The sequence below is a fragment of the Ictalurus furcatus genome, chromosome 6 (assembly GCF_023375685.1).
Source record: "Ictalurus furcatus strain D&B chromosome 6, Billie_1.0, whole genome shotgun sequence".
Taxonomy (NCBI): Eukaryota; Metazoa; Chordata; class Actinopteri; order Siluriformes; family Ictaluridae; genus Ictalurus; species Ictalurus furcatus.
This window is the reverse complement of record NC_071260.1, coordinates 165,567-183,516: the sequence shown is the minus strand read 5'-3', so window position 1 is coordinate 183,516 and position 17,950 is coordinate 165,567. Positions and strand designations below refer to the sequence as shown.

Here is a 17,950-nt window from a genome sequence, read left to right as displayed (position 1 = left end):
CACTCACCAGAGGCACCAACGATCTCTGTTACTTTCTTCCAAGCTTTATTTTTCTGTGTATATATTTAACGAGAGTGTATATGACAGGATTAGATGAAACCATGGTTATAAGTTGTTCTTCCATTTCTGCATCAAACAGTAAATAGGAACTGATTGCAGGTAGGAACTAAAGTTGTGAGTAGGGAACCGAAGAACTGTTGGACCACACACACACACACACACACACACACCGTAGGATTGGTCCGAGGAATCATTTGAGCTTTGAATCCTGTGGATTTGTCTCTATACCATGTCGTACCTAATTTGCAAAGGACTGAGAAAATCTTTACTCGGATGTTGCTGAAATCCTGCATCCATGTTGCACATGCGTGTAGGAAGTGCACGGTCATCATGAGGAAGGATGAAATGTCATGACTAGAGGAACATACTGACTAAAGAGATATAATGAGACTAATAAGGAGGAATAGGTGTGATCTGTTTTACTCACTTCCTGTCCGAGAAGGAAGTGAGGAAAACAGGTAGAGAAACATCTAGATTTTTCATAACACAGTGTTTAATGATTTGCCAGAACTTTGACTCTCTGAATCTGAAAATGTCTCGATATCTAAGTGCCCTAAAAATCCTACAGCCTTTCATCACTCTGACTGCATCATAACAAAGAGAAACTCTAAACCAGATTCATTTCTCATCTTTCTTTCCCAGTGCAATATTAATATTTAAATATTAACCCTGGATTAAAAAAAAAAAAAGTGAAAACAGCACAAACTCACTTTTGTTGCAGAGACTCCAAATTATTTACACCCCAGTGTTGCCTCTGAATGGAGCTGGGATATGTGGCGATAAATATACTATTTCTGTATGTGATTCTTTTTGTTTTGTTTTTCACAGGAGCAAACATAAGTCCCAAGTTGAATAGATGAACAAGACATCTGTCCATATTTTTAGGTATAGATCAAGAGTAATAAAATAATAAAATAGCTACAAACCACAATTCGTGACCTAAAAACACATTGACTCATCTGTGGTCTTTATTGGCAAAAAAAGTAGACTGCTCTTTTGGTTTAATTTATTTTGCATTCATTGTTAAAATGCGAAGCTCTCAGGCGAAATATGTGAAGGTCAGCAGTCTGCCACGGTGTTCAAGGTACCTTTCTTTGGTCCTGGATTTGATCTAGTGGGTAACATTGATCTTGGTACTTGGATGTGCTCCAAGACTAGAAGCCAGATTTTTGTCTTGTATGCAGCCATATTGTTTCCTATCAGATCGGAGCAGACATAAAGATTTCTATGAATATATAAAAATGCATATTTGAATTGAGCTGCAAGAATGAATGAAATCCAGAAGACGTGAGGATATGGTGTCACTTCTCAGCCTTGGCACACAGATTGTACTCTTGAGGATTTATGAACATGCGTAATGTGTTATTTCAGGCTGGCAGAATAACACTAATGTGCACTAACATTGCCCCACACACACACACACACACACACACACACACACACAGTATATTTAAATGTCTGTGAGGTGAGAACATATGATCTATCTGAGTATTTGTAACCAAGAATGAAAGCTAATTATAGTTAACCCCTTTTCTATCAGGGTTTTTGGTGTGAGATGAGTCAAGCCTGGTCGGTGAGATCAATAGCTCTCATCTCATATCAAACTTTGACATTGTTCATAGTTCTATTGTCTGTAAAGGGATATAAGCTATAGGTCATGTGAAGTAGATGGTCACACTTTGCCCTGCTTAAAAGCTTTCTCTATGCATTGATCTAAGGGACATTGATCTGATTCAGGGACAGAGAGAGGATACATTTTCCATTTGGGAATACGAGCACCTGGAAGGAGCATGGAGGTAATGTAGAAGCCTTGGTTATATTTGAGGGGGCTTTCGATGTTGGTGAAATAAAAACCCAGGTGCATGCAGGATGAAAGGTAATTAGTAGTCCAACCCATTTCCAGGAAATAGTGTGCTCAATTAAACAGAATCAAGAGTAGCCAAAAACTATAGCATCACTAGGATCAATAATACCTACATGTTCCCGTCTGTATAGGTCTACTGAGGTGCCAACATTGTTAGCATTCAAATGCTAGCAGTCAGACAGAAAAACAATTTGGCCACAAAACTTTAGGGTATAGTGGTGGATGAGACACCTGTATCCGGTCTGCACTTATACAGCGCTTTTTAACCTTAGCGGTTCCACAAAAGTTCTTCACCAGGTTAGCTAAGGACCATGTGCTGATGCCTCATGAGAATTTCCTTCACTGCTGTTTGCACAGACGACATGCAAAATATAACATTTCATATTTTATTGCTCTGCAACCTCACACACTTTGCTCCTATTTTCATTCAGCATATGAAGGCTGTAGGGATTTAGAGACGTTAGGGACATAGTCGGAGGGCAAGTGGTGTTTTTTTTCCTTTCTCCATCTGTCCAGCAGCTGTTTCCCAAGACTGTGCCATTTACTGAAGGTCACTCGAGAAATGTCTCATATATAAAGGGAAAACGTTTTGGTTTGTTTTTTCCTGTACATTTTACCAGAACCTTGAGTGATGGGTGACCATACGGCTGACATGCTTAAATAAGCACCATCCAGGGGAACTATGGGTAATTTATTCATGTGCAGTCAGGCCTAATTTCCATCCAAAAAGAAAACTGAAATTGTGTTGATCAGAGAACTCATGCTCAGGGGTTTTTTTAAAGGTAATTACAGAATTACTTCATTGTTATTATAATCAAATGTGACACTTTGGTGTTTAGAAAGAGTCGAACACTTCTACATGGGAAATAATTATACAGCATTTATAGGAAATGATTCAACAGAATCCAGAACTAACGTTATATTCTCTCTGATTTCTTTGTAAATTCAAAGCAGCAGGAAATGTAATATAATTTCATTCGTTGAATTAAATAATTAATATAATGCTTTTTAATAAGATGTAAAAATGTGAGATGACTTTTAAACCACCACACTTCCCATAAACATCTTTCTTTTATGATAAAATAATAGGAGACTCTATTACCAGACCAGAGTAGTGCTGTGTCCCAGACACAGTTCGGCTGATGAGCTACAACATTAGTAAATTAAGTGTTAATTTCACAAGCGTTGCGTTCTGCAGCTGTGCCTCACGATGTTCATACAGCTGGATGTTAAAGCAGTTCCCAGCATCAGAGAACCACATCACAGTCCCTCCAGGATTCTGCGATCATAGAAATGAACACAAATCAAGCAAATGCCACACTACTCGGAGGAGATTGTAATTTTTCTAAATTACAGAAGATTTTCCACAGATTTGGACCGAGACGTGTCATGTGACGTCATCACAACATGCATTCAGCCAAAGCCCTCTTCGGTTCACGTGCGTCGAACATGAGTACAACTAAAAGCTCTCATTTACCAACAAACATCACAGAGAAAGACTTCGCCAATTCAAATAGTTTTCCGCAAGAAAAGCACAACAAATCTTTTTTAAGCTGCAGAAAATCAAGCATTTCTGACCACAACGATCACAAAAAAGGTAAAAATCAATGTTCTAAAATATATCCTATATATTATACATATACATACATATATATATATATATATATATATATATATATATATATATATATATATATATATATATATTATCTTATAGTATTCTATATATCCTATAATAATGTTTTCCTTCACAATGTTATTAGAACATTATTGTTGCTCATAATGTTTCCAATAAGACACAAAACATTAAGTTTCATTGAATGAAAACAAATGAAAACATTTCTGATAAATAAAAAATGTTGCAGCAACGTTTTAGGAACGTTTAGGAACATTATACTGTATAAAAATGTTATCATAAAAGTTGACAGAAAGTTTCAAGAATTGTAGTATTGATCAAAAGCTCTTAAACTGCTATCTGAGACATTATATAAGAAATAAAACACTCAATAATGAACGGCAAGTTGATTATTATCCTACAACAACACACATCTGGAAGTGTTTTATTTCACTTATACCACAGCAATATGCTACAATTACAGTTTTACATTTATTAAAGAATGACACGTGAGACATTTTATCAGTTTGCAATTACATTCAGGTTCACTAACGTATCAGAACTGTTATAGAATCGCTGTTATAGAAAATTAATCAACACCTTCTGACCAATCACAAGCCAGAATTCAACAGCAGCCAGGGATAAACATGATGCTTTTCTGCTTTCGGTCTATAAGGGCCCTAATTTCACTTAATGATTGTGGCTTGTTGATGTAAAACTTGTAATATGATGTCATTGTTTTTTATACTCTAGAAGTAGAATGGTCTCTCATCTTCTAGCCTTTCATGGTAAAAGACACATGACACATGAGTATTGTTTATCTTAAAGAAAAGGAGGTTAAATAATAAAGAAGAAGAGATAAATGTGTAAAGGCAGCATCGGCTCGGTAATTACCGTTACAGTCTACAGCTCACGTTTAATTAACCGTGGAAATATATTCATTCCACTCTCGCAATTTATATCTCATGGCAGAAAGCTCGTTTGATTCCTCTTCCCTCTTACACACAAAGACTGAATCTCAATCAGTCATGCTAACAAGCTAGTAAGCCGGTATGCAACGTGACAAATTAATTAATCCCACAATCAGAATATGAGCTCTCTCAAAGCCGAGTGTCATCCTTCGCCACCGTTTAATCATGTCTCAGTCACAATTAAGCTTTTCCCAAAGTTCACTGGCATGAGAGGAACAGGAAAGCAGCAGTTAAAGAAGCTAAAAAAATGATGAAGGAACAAAGCTAGAAGTGCGCTCTGATTCAGGTTAAATCTTAAACTGTTAAACCTCTGATGATGTTTCTTCAGGATTAGACATGAGAGATTTTTCTGACATTGTGAATACTGTATATAAATATATAAATATATAAATCTGAGTTAGGAACATGGCTGAAGCTACTTTCCAACTAACAGCCTTTTTTTTTTTTTTTTTTTTACCCGAGCAACATCTGCATCTAGCAGATATTTTTAATATTTTGTATACCGTTACAACCTCTAAAAACATCTGTTAAATTACTGTTAAACTGTCAAATTTTTGCATTGTGTTTGAAATCATGTGACAGTCTCTATAAGACAGTCTCTATAACCATTTGAACGTTAATCGAGAACACAGCCATCAAACAAGGGTTTCCGGAAACGATGTTAAAGGCCCCTCTGTTAATAACCGTGTCGGAATGGGGCGATTTATAATCACGTCTTTAAAAGCTGCTTTGATCATTTATTATGCTGAAAGTAAATTATTATCCACTCACAGCGCCTTGCTTCAGGAAAGAAACGATCAGAAGAGAAAACCTTTTTCCTTCTTTCTTTTCGAGAAGTGGCGGTCCAGACATTTACAAAAGAAGGAAATTACAGGAAACAAAAAGCGTCTCAGAAGAGCTGAGCGAGATGCGTGTAGTGCGTACGCTGCTTTTCCATCTCCAGGCTGAACCGCGTGTAAATGTCTTCATGTTCAGGGGAGATGGAAAAAGCACGACTATAAAACTTCCATCAGTGTACGTTTGGTTTATATGCGTAGTGTTGGGTATAAATAGTGTAAATAGCATGAATCCTCTGAATAATCTCAGTCTAATATGATGATCTGAGAGAGATTCGGAGTGAACGAGTATCTTCACCACAGCTTTTCTGCCTGATTAAATTCCAGAGAGGGGAAAAGGAGAGGTGTGGGAAAGACTGTTTATATATAGCTGCTGTAACGTAAGTGAGAACTTGTTGCTCGGACATTCCACAACATTAAATGTAACTACAAACAGATAAAAATGTGTTCATTAAAACATTGCTGTGGTGTAAGAGGAATAAAGCACTTGGAGACGTGCTGTTAGAGGAAAATAATCAACTTTGGGTTTTAACAGTAACTCCACTCCATCGCACCACCCTGTCACTCAGTATAGTACTATAACACACACACACACACACACACACACACACAGTGTTTATTACTAACTTGTCACTCCTTGATCATGTGCATTATGACATAATGTATTAAAACATAATGTATGGATTTAATTCTGCCTTGTAACGTATATTTTGAGCACATTGACCTGATCCAGATCTGATCCTGAGACTCAGAACACAAGACTCGACCCGCTGTGAAGCGGCGCTGTGTGAATCTGTGGGTTTAAGATTTAAGATTACGTAAATGCTGATCAATTGCCGCTTTTTGCCGCTTTACTCACCATCGTTTCTTACCTCCAGGAAAATTCTGAGCCGTAAAGGACGACTTAAAACAAAATCATAACCGAATAAAAATCTGCCTGCAATAAAAAAAATTCTCATCCAAGATTTACTGTAAATCAATATTTAATAAAGCATATAAAAACCCAAACAGGAATAGCTGAGGCTCTATTAGGTTTGCTGCAACATTATTCTCAAAGATCTCAACACAAACATTCATCCAACATTAATTATACCTGTAGATCAAAAAGAAATAAGAAGTGTGTGTACTGGTTATCAAAACCAAACAACACAAATCACATGGTACACGCTGTGGAGCTGCCGAGACGATTCATCTGCTCCGAGACATCCGCTGGGGTGGAACGTCACATTCAGTATGTATTAATGCTTCCGGTGTAACGAGTAACATCTACTATAGTCGATTTTTAACTAGACACGCTAAACTCTCCACTTGCTCAAGTAGATATTTGGATGAGATCTTTTATTTACTTGACTTTTTTTTTCATAGTGGTACTTTCACTTGAATAATGATTTTGAATGCTCTAACCACCTCAGACAGTAACAAGTTATTATTATTATTATTAGTGGTAGTAGTACACAAATGCTTTTATGACATTGCAACATTACGGCCTATATTTTGTTTTCATTAAGGAACGATTTTAACTTAGCTATAACAAATCAGTCAAATTATTTAATAAAGATTTAATAAAATTATTTTAAACCGAGATTCATTTTTGTTCAGGAAAGCCATGCATTTTAAAAAGAAATCATTTTGTCTAAAAATTATGAAAAGGAATTATCGTGAATTTATTTTTCATTAAAAAGTCAGAATTTTAGGATAAAATGAAGTCTGTTTATATCGCACTTATATGTAGCATTTATCTGGGAAAAACTCGTGTTAAACATGGTCTTTACAAGTAGAGTCTAAGGTGCAATATTATAGACTACTCGATTATTAATCAAACCTAATCACTGATCCAGATAATCAGTAGTGACAGCCTACTCCAGACATGGTCACTGTAGAGATTGTAAACAAGATCATAATGGACATAAAAATTAGAAGCAAAGATGGTAAAGTATAAACACAAGACACGAAGCAGCAGGTACTGAGCAGAGTTAGCGTGTGATGAATGTTCTCGGTTTATCGCGGTCGGTACTTTGTGCTCTGTAATTTTTCTAATTTGATAACATGTTGTTAGTTTAATTTCTCTTTGTGTTATTATTAAACCCTCATGTGTGTGGAGGAGACAGAATCTGATCAGCGCTGTACTGCTCCCTGACTCCACCACTCCGGCACTGCAAACTGCACTGAGAACCCGGATTAAGATCAGACCAGATTAAGATCGGACCCGGAAGAACACGCTCGTCTTTGCTTGGTTTCATTTTAGACCTTTCGGCCTGTTGGTGTTTTTCCTCATTCGCCACCTTTAACAATCGATACACAGCTCTTAACATTATTCTTGGGGTGTTTGAATTAAACATAGTCTTCATGACAGTCTATCGAACACCTGCTGGGCCGGCATGGTCACATGATCTCAACAAATCGGTTTTTTTCATTTTCATGGAGGAAATATTTTCGAAAATGCTATTTGTGGCTTTTTTTTTAATTGGAGGAGGTAAAAATATCTGTATACATGAGGACAGAGCACAGCTTGCAGCCTGAGAAGAAACGGCATCCATGGTTCTGCATCGACAGGGAGTGAGAACCATTTTGATGTAAATGCACATTCTTTATTCAGTCAGACATGAACACAAATCCATGATGAAGGTCAAAAACACGATCAATACTGCGGAAAAAAAACTAAAAACAGCATCCGGGAAACAAGAAACAAGAGAAAAACACAATCATAAATAAGTTAGTAAAACTGAACAAGACTGATATACTTGATATAAGACAAAGAGAGCAGAACAGGAAGTTCCTGCTTCACAGATAAATATGATGTGGCAGAATTTTACATTTATTTGTGTTAATCTTATGGATGACTACATAATCCCTTCATGAGAACTGACAAACTTTATAAAGATGATTTTTCCTGAACGCATGAGCAGTTATAAAGACTGTTTAATATAGCGTCCGAGTCAGCTGTAACATTTTCAACGCTTGTGCTATTTTCTTGTAGACACGTCCCACTGTGTGAAGCTCAACAACCTTTTACTGCACGTCACAGCTACATTCCTCACGCTTACCCATTGTTATGAATGACTAAAGGAATCTGGCCTGTGTGTTACCTCATATTGATACCCGTCATATCACATTAAGTCCTGGTTGAACAATTTCCTGTTCCGTCACCTAGGTGTTATTTTTTTACTAAAGAAAAAATAAAAAATGTTAATTTCTTATTGCTGTTTATACATAATTTGCTTATTTATAAGTTATAAAGTTGAACCTTTTTTAAATTTTCTCTGACATTATTAAGCTACAAAGTCAGTTGTCATGATGTTATAACATAACAATCTTTAACATAATAACAAACGTCTTTACAGAACCATTTTTAACAAATATATCCCTTCACCTGATAACGATGTACACGGTCTTTATGACACTGATAACTACTGGAATGTTTGCAAAGATTTATGCCAGGTGTATCATAGGGCTTTTACAGGTGTTATGCAGCCTTATGGACTCTGTGTGTGTGTGTGTGTGTGTGTGTGTGTGTGTGTGTGTGTGTGTGTGTGTGTGTTTCAGGATTATGCGGAAAAGGAGAAATCTTTGGCTAAAGCTCTGGAGGACCTGAAGGCTAATTTCTACTGCCAGCTGTGTGATAAACAATACTACAAACATCAGGAGTTTGACAATCACATTAACTCTTATGACCATGCACACAAACAGGTAACACAACACACACTGAATTCCTCATTCTGTAAGATTCTCCCTGATCTTTAACACACCTACACACACTAAACCATCTCCTCAGTCCTCCTACACACTCCGCTCCGCTGACATTCCTCCTCTCAGATCTGCATTCCGCTGAATTTTATTATTATTTATGCTTTATAAATCTCCTCCAAATGTGAAAAATATACATTTTCAAGAGTTCATGGGATAAATTTGCAGAATATTTTATTCAAGTTCTCCTTTTATATTATCAACTTCATGCTCCATATTCTGTTTGGAGTTTTTTTATTATTATTATTTAATGTCCTCAGATTTCTATTGTGTATCATCAATTGTTTATTTTATGTTAAATTTCCTTTTTACATTCTTCAGTTTTTGTTTTACATTATCAGTATTGTTTCACGTTCTCTTATCTTAGTGGTGCAGTTAGGATAAACACAGCAACATCACAGCAAAGGAAGACAAACGTAAGACAAGGCGTGCGCTGCACTCGGTGGCTATATACACACAGGTGCTCGTTAACATGACGTGATTCATGTGCAGGTGGTCATGTGACTGTGATGCAGTGAGGTGCAGTGGCTGCTGGGAACTGCAGTTCAGAGTTCCTTTTCTGGTATACATGACACCACTGCACATCACATGATCATGACATTCACGTTTATATTAATTAGCATTAGTATTTAAGTCACGTCTTGTGCAGCACTCAGCTTCTCTGTATTTGTGTTTGGTATGCTTTCAGTAATAATAAACTAAATCTGGACTCGCATCTGCCTCGCCTCTACAGTTCCATGACTCTTAGTTTTACATCCTCAGGTTTATGTTTTAAAATTTCGATTCACCTTCTCACATTTTTGTGAGAAAATAAGAACAGATCATGGTTTTATTGAAAATTTTCATTCAAACACGTTCTAAGGTTGATGTATTTATTTTCTCAATTTTTATCAATATTCTCCATTTTTTGTCTTATATTATAGTTTCCTCCTCACTATATACGTATATATATGGGATAAATACAATGAACAACAGCATGTTTGCTATTTCTGCGAGGCAGGAGGAAAACAGAGAGAGAGAGAGAGAGAGAGAGAGAGGAAAGCAGTAAAGTGGATAACGGTGAGATCTATATACACTGGCTGTGAACATACCCTTTAACATCACTAAATTATATCTGACCTGATGTTCACTCCCCCCTTTACCCCAGTGCCCTTGCCACAGCGAGTACAATCACTGTCGCTTTCTCAAATAGAAAAGGTTACAGCGGCACTGAACCACACAATAGAGTGACTCAGCCTGAACTGAATACTGAACATCACACGCTATTTTTATCCAGAACTGTTACTATCTTAAAACTCCACACCATTAAAACCAAGCTCACTCACTCACACTGGGCTGTCTTACTGCCCAAACTGCACATGTGTGTGTGTGTGTGTGTGTGTGTGTGTGTGTGTGTGTGAATGATTATAATGTGAGATAGTGTAAGCATTGGTGGGTGTGTGATCTGTTTCTAAAGCAGAAGCATTAAATATTAACACATAACCGAAGGAGAGCTTTTCAGATCAATAACTAGATGGTGTTTAGTCTTTAGAGAATTTCAGGGTTTCAGAAACCTGGCTCTTCAAACGGTCATGTGCCGTATTTATGACAGTTAGTTTAAATAGTATTTCTGAGGATTCTATGTATATATAATGAAAAGTAAAGGCAGAATTTAACCAGTGAGAGATAAGAGTCCCTTACAGAGTACTGTACCTTACCCTTTTTCCAATAAAAAAGTCTTTTGCTAATGTTTTGGATGACGTCTGAGTTTGGATAGCTGTATGTGTACTGTGGACATGATTATCTGTCATCCATGCAAGCTGATTAGCTCATCTATAAAAAATAGTTCTTACCAATGGATCAGTGGAGAATTTACTACGTATTAGGGATGTAACCGATATAAAGCTCACAGGAAACACAAAGACATGTTCATTATTATTAAAATGAACATTTACATGAACATGCAGTGCTGTGTAATACATTTACAGTATTTTTTTAATCAATCATTCTTAGAAACGGCCTGGTCAGTAAAACTGCACAGACAGAAATCTGTAAATACATGTAGAAGAATAAATGTACAATAGAGTTATATTCATGATGGATGGATATAAGGCTGAACAGACTGTGGTTAGGATAGTGTTTACAGTCTCATAGCTATAGGAAAGAAAAAAAACTGTTCTGCACACAGAAAGTAGTAGCTTCAACCGAAGCAGATAGGAGGTATTGCTCATGCTCCTGACTGACAGCTAGACTTACCCCCCAAAAAACAACAAACTGACAAAACATCTAGCTATTGGAGTAGTGCTGTGCAGGATGAAAAGCTAGCATAGTGCTTGGAAAGAGAACATGGAGAGCAGCAAAGAAAAGAACAAAATATAAGCTACTATATGCTTGGCGGTCTATTATTCCTCTAACAAAAAGCACTAACTGCTACAGTACACTAACCCTGAGCCCAGAACACACTCTGCTGTGCTGTGTCTAAACACTGATGCCATGTTGTTCAGACGGAGGATGAATACATGTACTTTGGCACTTGTTGCTGATACAAAAATGAGTAAAAAAAAAGATTTGTCATGACATATTCCTGTACCGAGTGCTGGTTATGATCTTATCTCACCTGCAAACAATGCTTTGTTGAATTGAGAGGTTTAGGTTAGACTTTCTCTTGTCTCTCTCACGGCGTTCCCCAAGGCTCAGTACTCGGCTTATTGTTATTCATTAAATACATGCCTGCCCTTGGCAATATGATCAAACACATGGCCTGCTGTTTCATTGCTATGCTGATGACACACATTTACATACACACTGAGTCCTTACACACATGGGCTCACACACACACACACACACACACACACAAACACACAGTCCTCCTCCTACTCTGACTGACTCATATAATGTCCTCAGTGGCTGAAAACTTCCTGAGGCTCAGTAATAACAAATCTGAGGCCACACTGATTGTAACCATAGACATCCTAAAGAAAATAAAAACACCTCCCACTACCTTCTCAACTTCATTTCATCATCTTCAGTCTCACTGCCACTTTAGATTTCAACCGAGTTTCATATCACGCCTTATGAGGCAGAGTTTTTCACCATAAGTACACTGACTTATTCTTTTCCTTCCCCTCTCTCTGTGTGAGACATGTCTCCTGCCTAGTTACTTAATGTCTGTTACCACCCAGAAGTTGATTATTTCTTTGAACAGCACATCCCCTCTTTTATCCCTCTTTTATCACAGCAATTGGCCAATGGTTTCATTATTTTATTTCTTAAAGAACATCATGTTGTACTTTTAACCATTAATAGTTACACAGAACAACTTAGTTCCTGTTGTCACTTACGTTATAGCAGCTATAAACAATCATTCCCTCACCATCCCTCTATTCTCTCTCTTTATTCTTTCTCTTTATTCTCTCTCTTTATTCTTTCTCTTTATTCTCTCTCTTTATTCTTTCTCTTTATTCTCTCTCTTTATTCTCTCTCTTTATTTTTTCTCTTTATTCTCTCTCTTTATTCTCTCTCTTTATTTTTTCTCTTTATTCTCTCTCTTTATTCTTTCTCTTTATTCTCTCTCTTTATTCTTTCTCTTTATTCTCTCTCTTTATTCTCTCTCTTTATTCTTTCTCTTTATTCTCTCTCTTTATTCTTTCTCTTTATTCTCTCTCTTTATTCTTTCTCTTTATTCTCTCTCTTTATTCTCTCTCTTTATTCTTTCTCTTTATTCTCTCTCTTTATTCTTTCTCTTTATTCTCTCTCTTTATTCTTTCTCTTTATTCTCTCTCTTTATTCTCTCTCTTTATTTTTTCTCTTTATTCTCTCTCTTTATTCTCTCTCTTTATTTTTTCTCTTTATTCTCTCTCTTTATTCTTTCTCTTTATTCTCTCTCTTTATTCTTTCTCTTGAAGTTAATTTTTGAAGACAATGTGGTAGTGTAGGTTATTATGATTGACATCTCAGCCACATATAACACAGAACACCCAAAAGAGATTATAGAGAGAAAAAAAAGCATAACAATGACTATATTAGCATTGAGCATCAGTTTACACTACAAATAAACTATGAACATTAACCCCAAACAACATAAATGACAGCCCTGACTGAAAGTAACCCCTAAACCGTGTCTTATCTACATCTAGAATCTTCTTCAGTTGTCTAGGAACTCTGAAATGTTTGATGTGCTTATCTGAAAGGGTTCCCTGTAACTATCTAACAATCCTTCATCAACCCCTGAAGTGTTCTTTGTTCTAAGACTGTTCTTAACCCCAACCCATCTCACCCACATTCAGTTGGAGGAACAAGTGTGTTTCATATAGCAAGCAAATTCTAATGAATATCTCTGGCTCATGTCTAAAATAAACAGGATGATATTTGTATGCAGCTCATCCATAACTTTTCATTTACATGAGAAATGGATTTGATGAAGCACAGCGTTGGCGTACAGTTTTATTACCCTCTGTAGTCTTGAGAAGATTTTTTTTTCAGCGCTCCAGTATGGTTGATGCGCTGAGATTCTAAAGCAGACGTGTTTCCAATGTTGTTATTGTTGTTGTTGTTGTAGTTTTTGTAGTTGTTGTTATTGTTATTATTATTGTTGTTGTTATTATTATTATTGTTATAGCCTTACAGATGGAGAAATATGTGTGTACCTGTGTGTGTGCGTGTGTGTGCGTGTGTGTGTGCAGAGGCTGAAGGAACTAAAACAGAGGGAATTTGCCCGCAATGTGGCCTCCAAATTAAGGAAGGATGAGCAGAAGCAGGAACGAGCACTTCGGCGGCTACACAAATTGGCCGAACAAAGGAGAGAGGTTCAATGGTGGGACATGGGCCTAACTAAATTTAATGCATAAAATAATATTTAACCTATTTGTTCAGTTCTCTATCTAACACACTGAACCAAATTGTCAATTTAGATTTAATAGCAATACAAGCATGAACAGTCCTTCCTGTGCTCGGTATCTCTCTGCAGTATACTGTATATTTGTTTTACTGTTATTTTTCTTTCTGTGTAGTAGTGCTCCAGGAAGTGGCCCGATGTTTAAATCCACTACGGTGGCAGTGGAAAGCTTCAATAAATCATGCTTCATGGATAAGGAGGAGAACATTGCAGAACAGGAGACGGAATCTCAAATCCCCTGGCCATATCGAGGAAAAGCGAAGAAACAAACTCTGCGTCGCAAGATCGCGTTCTCCTTTTCCTTTCCAAAGAGAGCCTCGCTGAAGCTGGAGTCTTCAGCTGCAGTCTTTTGTGAGAGTACTGATGAGAAGAAGCTGATTAAATATGATACAGAGATGATAACACATCAAAAGAGTTCCACCAAAAGTTCCCTGAATGATGCAATGCCTGCCTCAGATCTGTGTGCTTTCCTCGTTTACTCAGAGGACAGATCAGTGTCTCCAATTAGCCACTTTCCAACTGTTCCTGGAAGCTCAGATCTCAGTCTGGACTCGGAGGAGAGCAATATAGCTGAAAATAAAGAAGATAGTGGTCAGGAAGAGAGCACCATAAGTGATGCTCCTCAACCAACATCATGTGATGTCGATTCATTTCAAAGCCAAGAAAAAGACAACGCTTGTCTCAAAAGACCAAGCCAACCTTTCATCTCCGTCATGGGTCGAGATGGTAAAACCATCTTCCAATGGCCATCAGAAATGGTGTGCTTCACAAAAGCAGAGCCCTCCATCTCATTTAGTTGCAACCCTCTCCATTTTGACTTCAGAGGTTCCCAGTTCAGGAAGTCTCCTGAGGACTTTCAGAACAAAAATGACCCAGAATTGTCTTTCCTTTCTGAAAAAAGCCCAAAAATGTCCTCTTCTTCCTGTGAGATAGCCACAGAGGAGGCCACATGTAGAGTGGAGAGAAATATCCGAAAGTATCACCTGTATTCCAGCGATGCACAGAGCAAACGCAAGCATTTGAAAAATTGGGCTCAGAGTGGTAAGAGAGCGGAGGACAAATTGCAAGGCAGAAATCGACGCCATTACAGGAGTCAGCATAAAAAGAGGCACAAGAGAAGAAGTAGGTGGGAGGAGGCGGATCACAGCGACTTGGAGCAGAGTGCAAACATGAAAAAACGGACTGAACTCTACAAACGAGAAGGATTTGAAAGCCAGTTTAGAGGTTGTGCTGCACAGCAAGAGCAGCCATTAGAGAAGTCAAAGCAATCAGCTCAGAATCAGGCGGAGAATAACAGCGTTGTTTCCTCAGCAGGAGGCTCTGTTGAAGCTGAAAAGGTACTTGATAGCAGCGGGGGAATGGTAGACATCCCTTCTTTAGGGCAGACAATAATCACACAAAATGACTCACACCGTCTCAATGTGATTCCTTCTGATTGTGAAACATCAGCCTCAGATCACAGCAGCCCAACTATACCAAAGAAACGACAAAGTGACTCCCAGAGCAAAGAGGATAATGATTGGTCAGATCATACACAGTGTGGTGTGATTGAGGAGCTAGACGAAGAAGATGTTTTGTGTCAAAATCATGGACAAAAAAGACAAAAGTTGGACCAAAGTCCTACCACACATCTCACTGATGAACATCCTGTTTGTGTTTTAAATGGATCGGATGGAATGGTGGACATGGAATCAACATGGAATATCCTCAATTTAGATCCAGGCACATGTGATCCTGAAGAAGGAGATAATGCAGCAGCTGAAGCATCCATAGATAAAAACCCCATTTCCACCTCAGAGATAAATTCTCAGGCTCTACCTGAGCGAGCTCTGCAGCATAAAGACACAAATCAGCTTCCTACCGTCCAGAATGGTGACTCGGCAATAGAGAAAGAATCTGAAAATGAGTGTAAGAAGTGTGCCATCACATCTCGAGTCAAAGAAAAAGAGAAAGTCAGCCATGATAAATCCTGCCAGCACACACCACCATTGCCAGGCTTTCAACTTGTGGACGAGGAAAGGCAGAACTGCGCAATCCGGAGTCCATTCAACCCAATGCTGTGCTTTACGTCTCAACTCAATGGTGTGGAGAGGCATGGCCTTCTTCACAGCCACACCCACAAACAGGTTTTGCACCAGAAGGTGTTTTCAGCTAAATTCAGATCTACGCTTCCCATCTCCTCTCCTCTCCTTCACCCTGTTCACTTACCATCTGCCATTCCATCCAGTTCCATCACCGTCCTTCGGCATCACTCCACCTTCCTGCCTGCTCAGCCTTCCCTCTTTACCCAGGTAGTACCTGTTACCCGGCTTCCCCTTGCCCCTGAAATCACACCCTTCATAACCTCATCTCAAGTTCCGATGGTGGCTCCACCCACTATCCACACAACGGCCGTGACATTCCACACTTTACCCCGTCCTCAAGTCTTTCAGCCACTCCTGCACCACCCTGCTCCTTTTCCACCCTTACTACCCCCTCACACTACCGTCTTCCCCCTTCAGCCTCTCTTCTGAAATTACTACAACTTGGTAAAATAGCTATAGTGGTAAAATCTTACAAAATACATTCTGAAATTACGTACAGAACAGTAATATACATAAATATACCACTGGGGGAACAAACTAGTGTCTATGCCATTTTTTTTTACCAGATGTGTTTGTGTCTAGATGGATAGGACATTACAGATGTTAGCACTTTTTACTAAAATAATTTAGCAATCGGTCAGGTGAATGACAATTCTTTCTTACTAATGAGCCATGGCACTGCAAGACAAGCAGCATCACTTTACAGATCATTTAAATCTTAAATCTTAGTTTCTTTATTAGTACATATGTCAGAGGTGAAGGATCTCTCAGCTGTACACAGACGCTAAAGGAAAACTCCACCACGAATGACTTGCACATTAATCATTATAATGAACCTGTTATCTTCAGTGGCATCCAAGATTTATTTTACAGTGAAATTCTGAGGGGTTTATTTTCCTAAATTACCCACAATGCCATTCCAGCTGTCAGTCACTACCTGCTGATAGTGGTACAGTGAAATTTAGCCCTTACTATATCGCCAAGAAATCATGGCAGCATCGTGGTAATACCTCCATCAGTGCCACTGCTCTCGTCAGCTCGTAGATCGCTAACTAGCCAAGCTGAGTCTCTCTCTCCAGCATTTACAGCAACATCTCCATTACTTCTATGCTGGATTTCTCATAGTATGATGTTGAATGTTGCTGGAAAATAAAAAGTGAGAAAAGAAATTTTCTTTTTAGGACCGAACAGCAGTATCTGAGTGGTTGAGATCTTCTCACAGGAATCAGGAGAAATACAGCACTAACCAACAAATCAGCCCCAGAATCACCAAACAAACACACCAGTAATATTTCAGTTTAAATCTGTTTAATTAACATTTTATTTCAGGGTGGAGTTTTCCTTTACAACTTGTGTTTTCATACATCTGTTAGCTCAGAATTAGCTCAGAGATATGTGTATTATAGGACATAAAATATTCTTTACCCAGTGTTTTAAACATATTTATCTGAAATGTAAAGTCCCACATAGCACAGGATAGCAAGAATGTATGCAGACATGCATTTAAAAAATCAGTTGCTCATACAACAGACATGATGCATAACATCTTTATTTAACCAACACTGACCTCAACTGCAGTTCTACGGCATTATAATAGAAAAAGCACAACGCGTTAAAACACAAGTTTCTTCATGAAGACTGTTAAAAATGTAGGAAAGTGTTGTAGGAAATCAGATTCTGAACCTAAAATAAGTTTCAAATTATAGCCACATTAAATTTACTCCCAATTAGAATTATTTTACTAGTATAAAAACTAACTAGAAAACACATTAATAGTATGAATAGCAAGATAATTGGCTAATTAGCAGTTAGCATATGCTACATGCTAAAGCTGGACAGAGTGCAAAGGGACCACTGTAGCCACTGATCTGTCCAAAATGTGCGAGATATTTATACAGGAATA

The 17,950-nt window shown here is 37.8% G+C and overlaps 1 protein-coding gene across 1 annotated transcript in view; it reads left to right on the top strand.

The window, feature by feature from the left end:
* znf804a (zinc finger protein 804A) overlaps nucleotides 1-16,874 on the top strand; it is a 52,755-nt gene extending 35,881 nt beyond the window's left edge. The window contains exons 2-4 of the mRNA XM_053626097.1: nucleotides 8,890-9,033; nucleotides 13,752-13,882; nucleotides 14,082-16,874. Coding sequence (XP_053482072.1) covers nucleotides 8,890-9,033; nucleotides 13,752-13,882; nucleotides 14,082-16,476 — 2,670 coding nt within the window. The 3' untranslated portion in view covers nucleotides 16,477-16,874. The remainder of the gene's footprint in view (nucleotides 1-8,889; nucleotides 9,034-13,751; nucleotides 13,883-14,081) is intronic.
* Nucleotides 16,875-17,950: the final 1,076 nt, after the last annotated feature.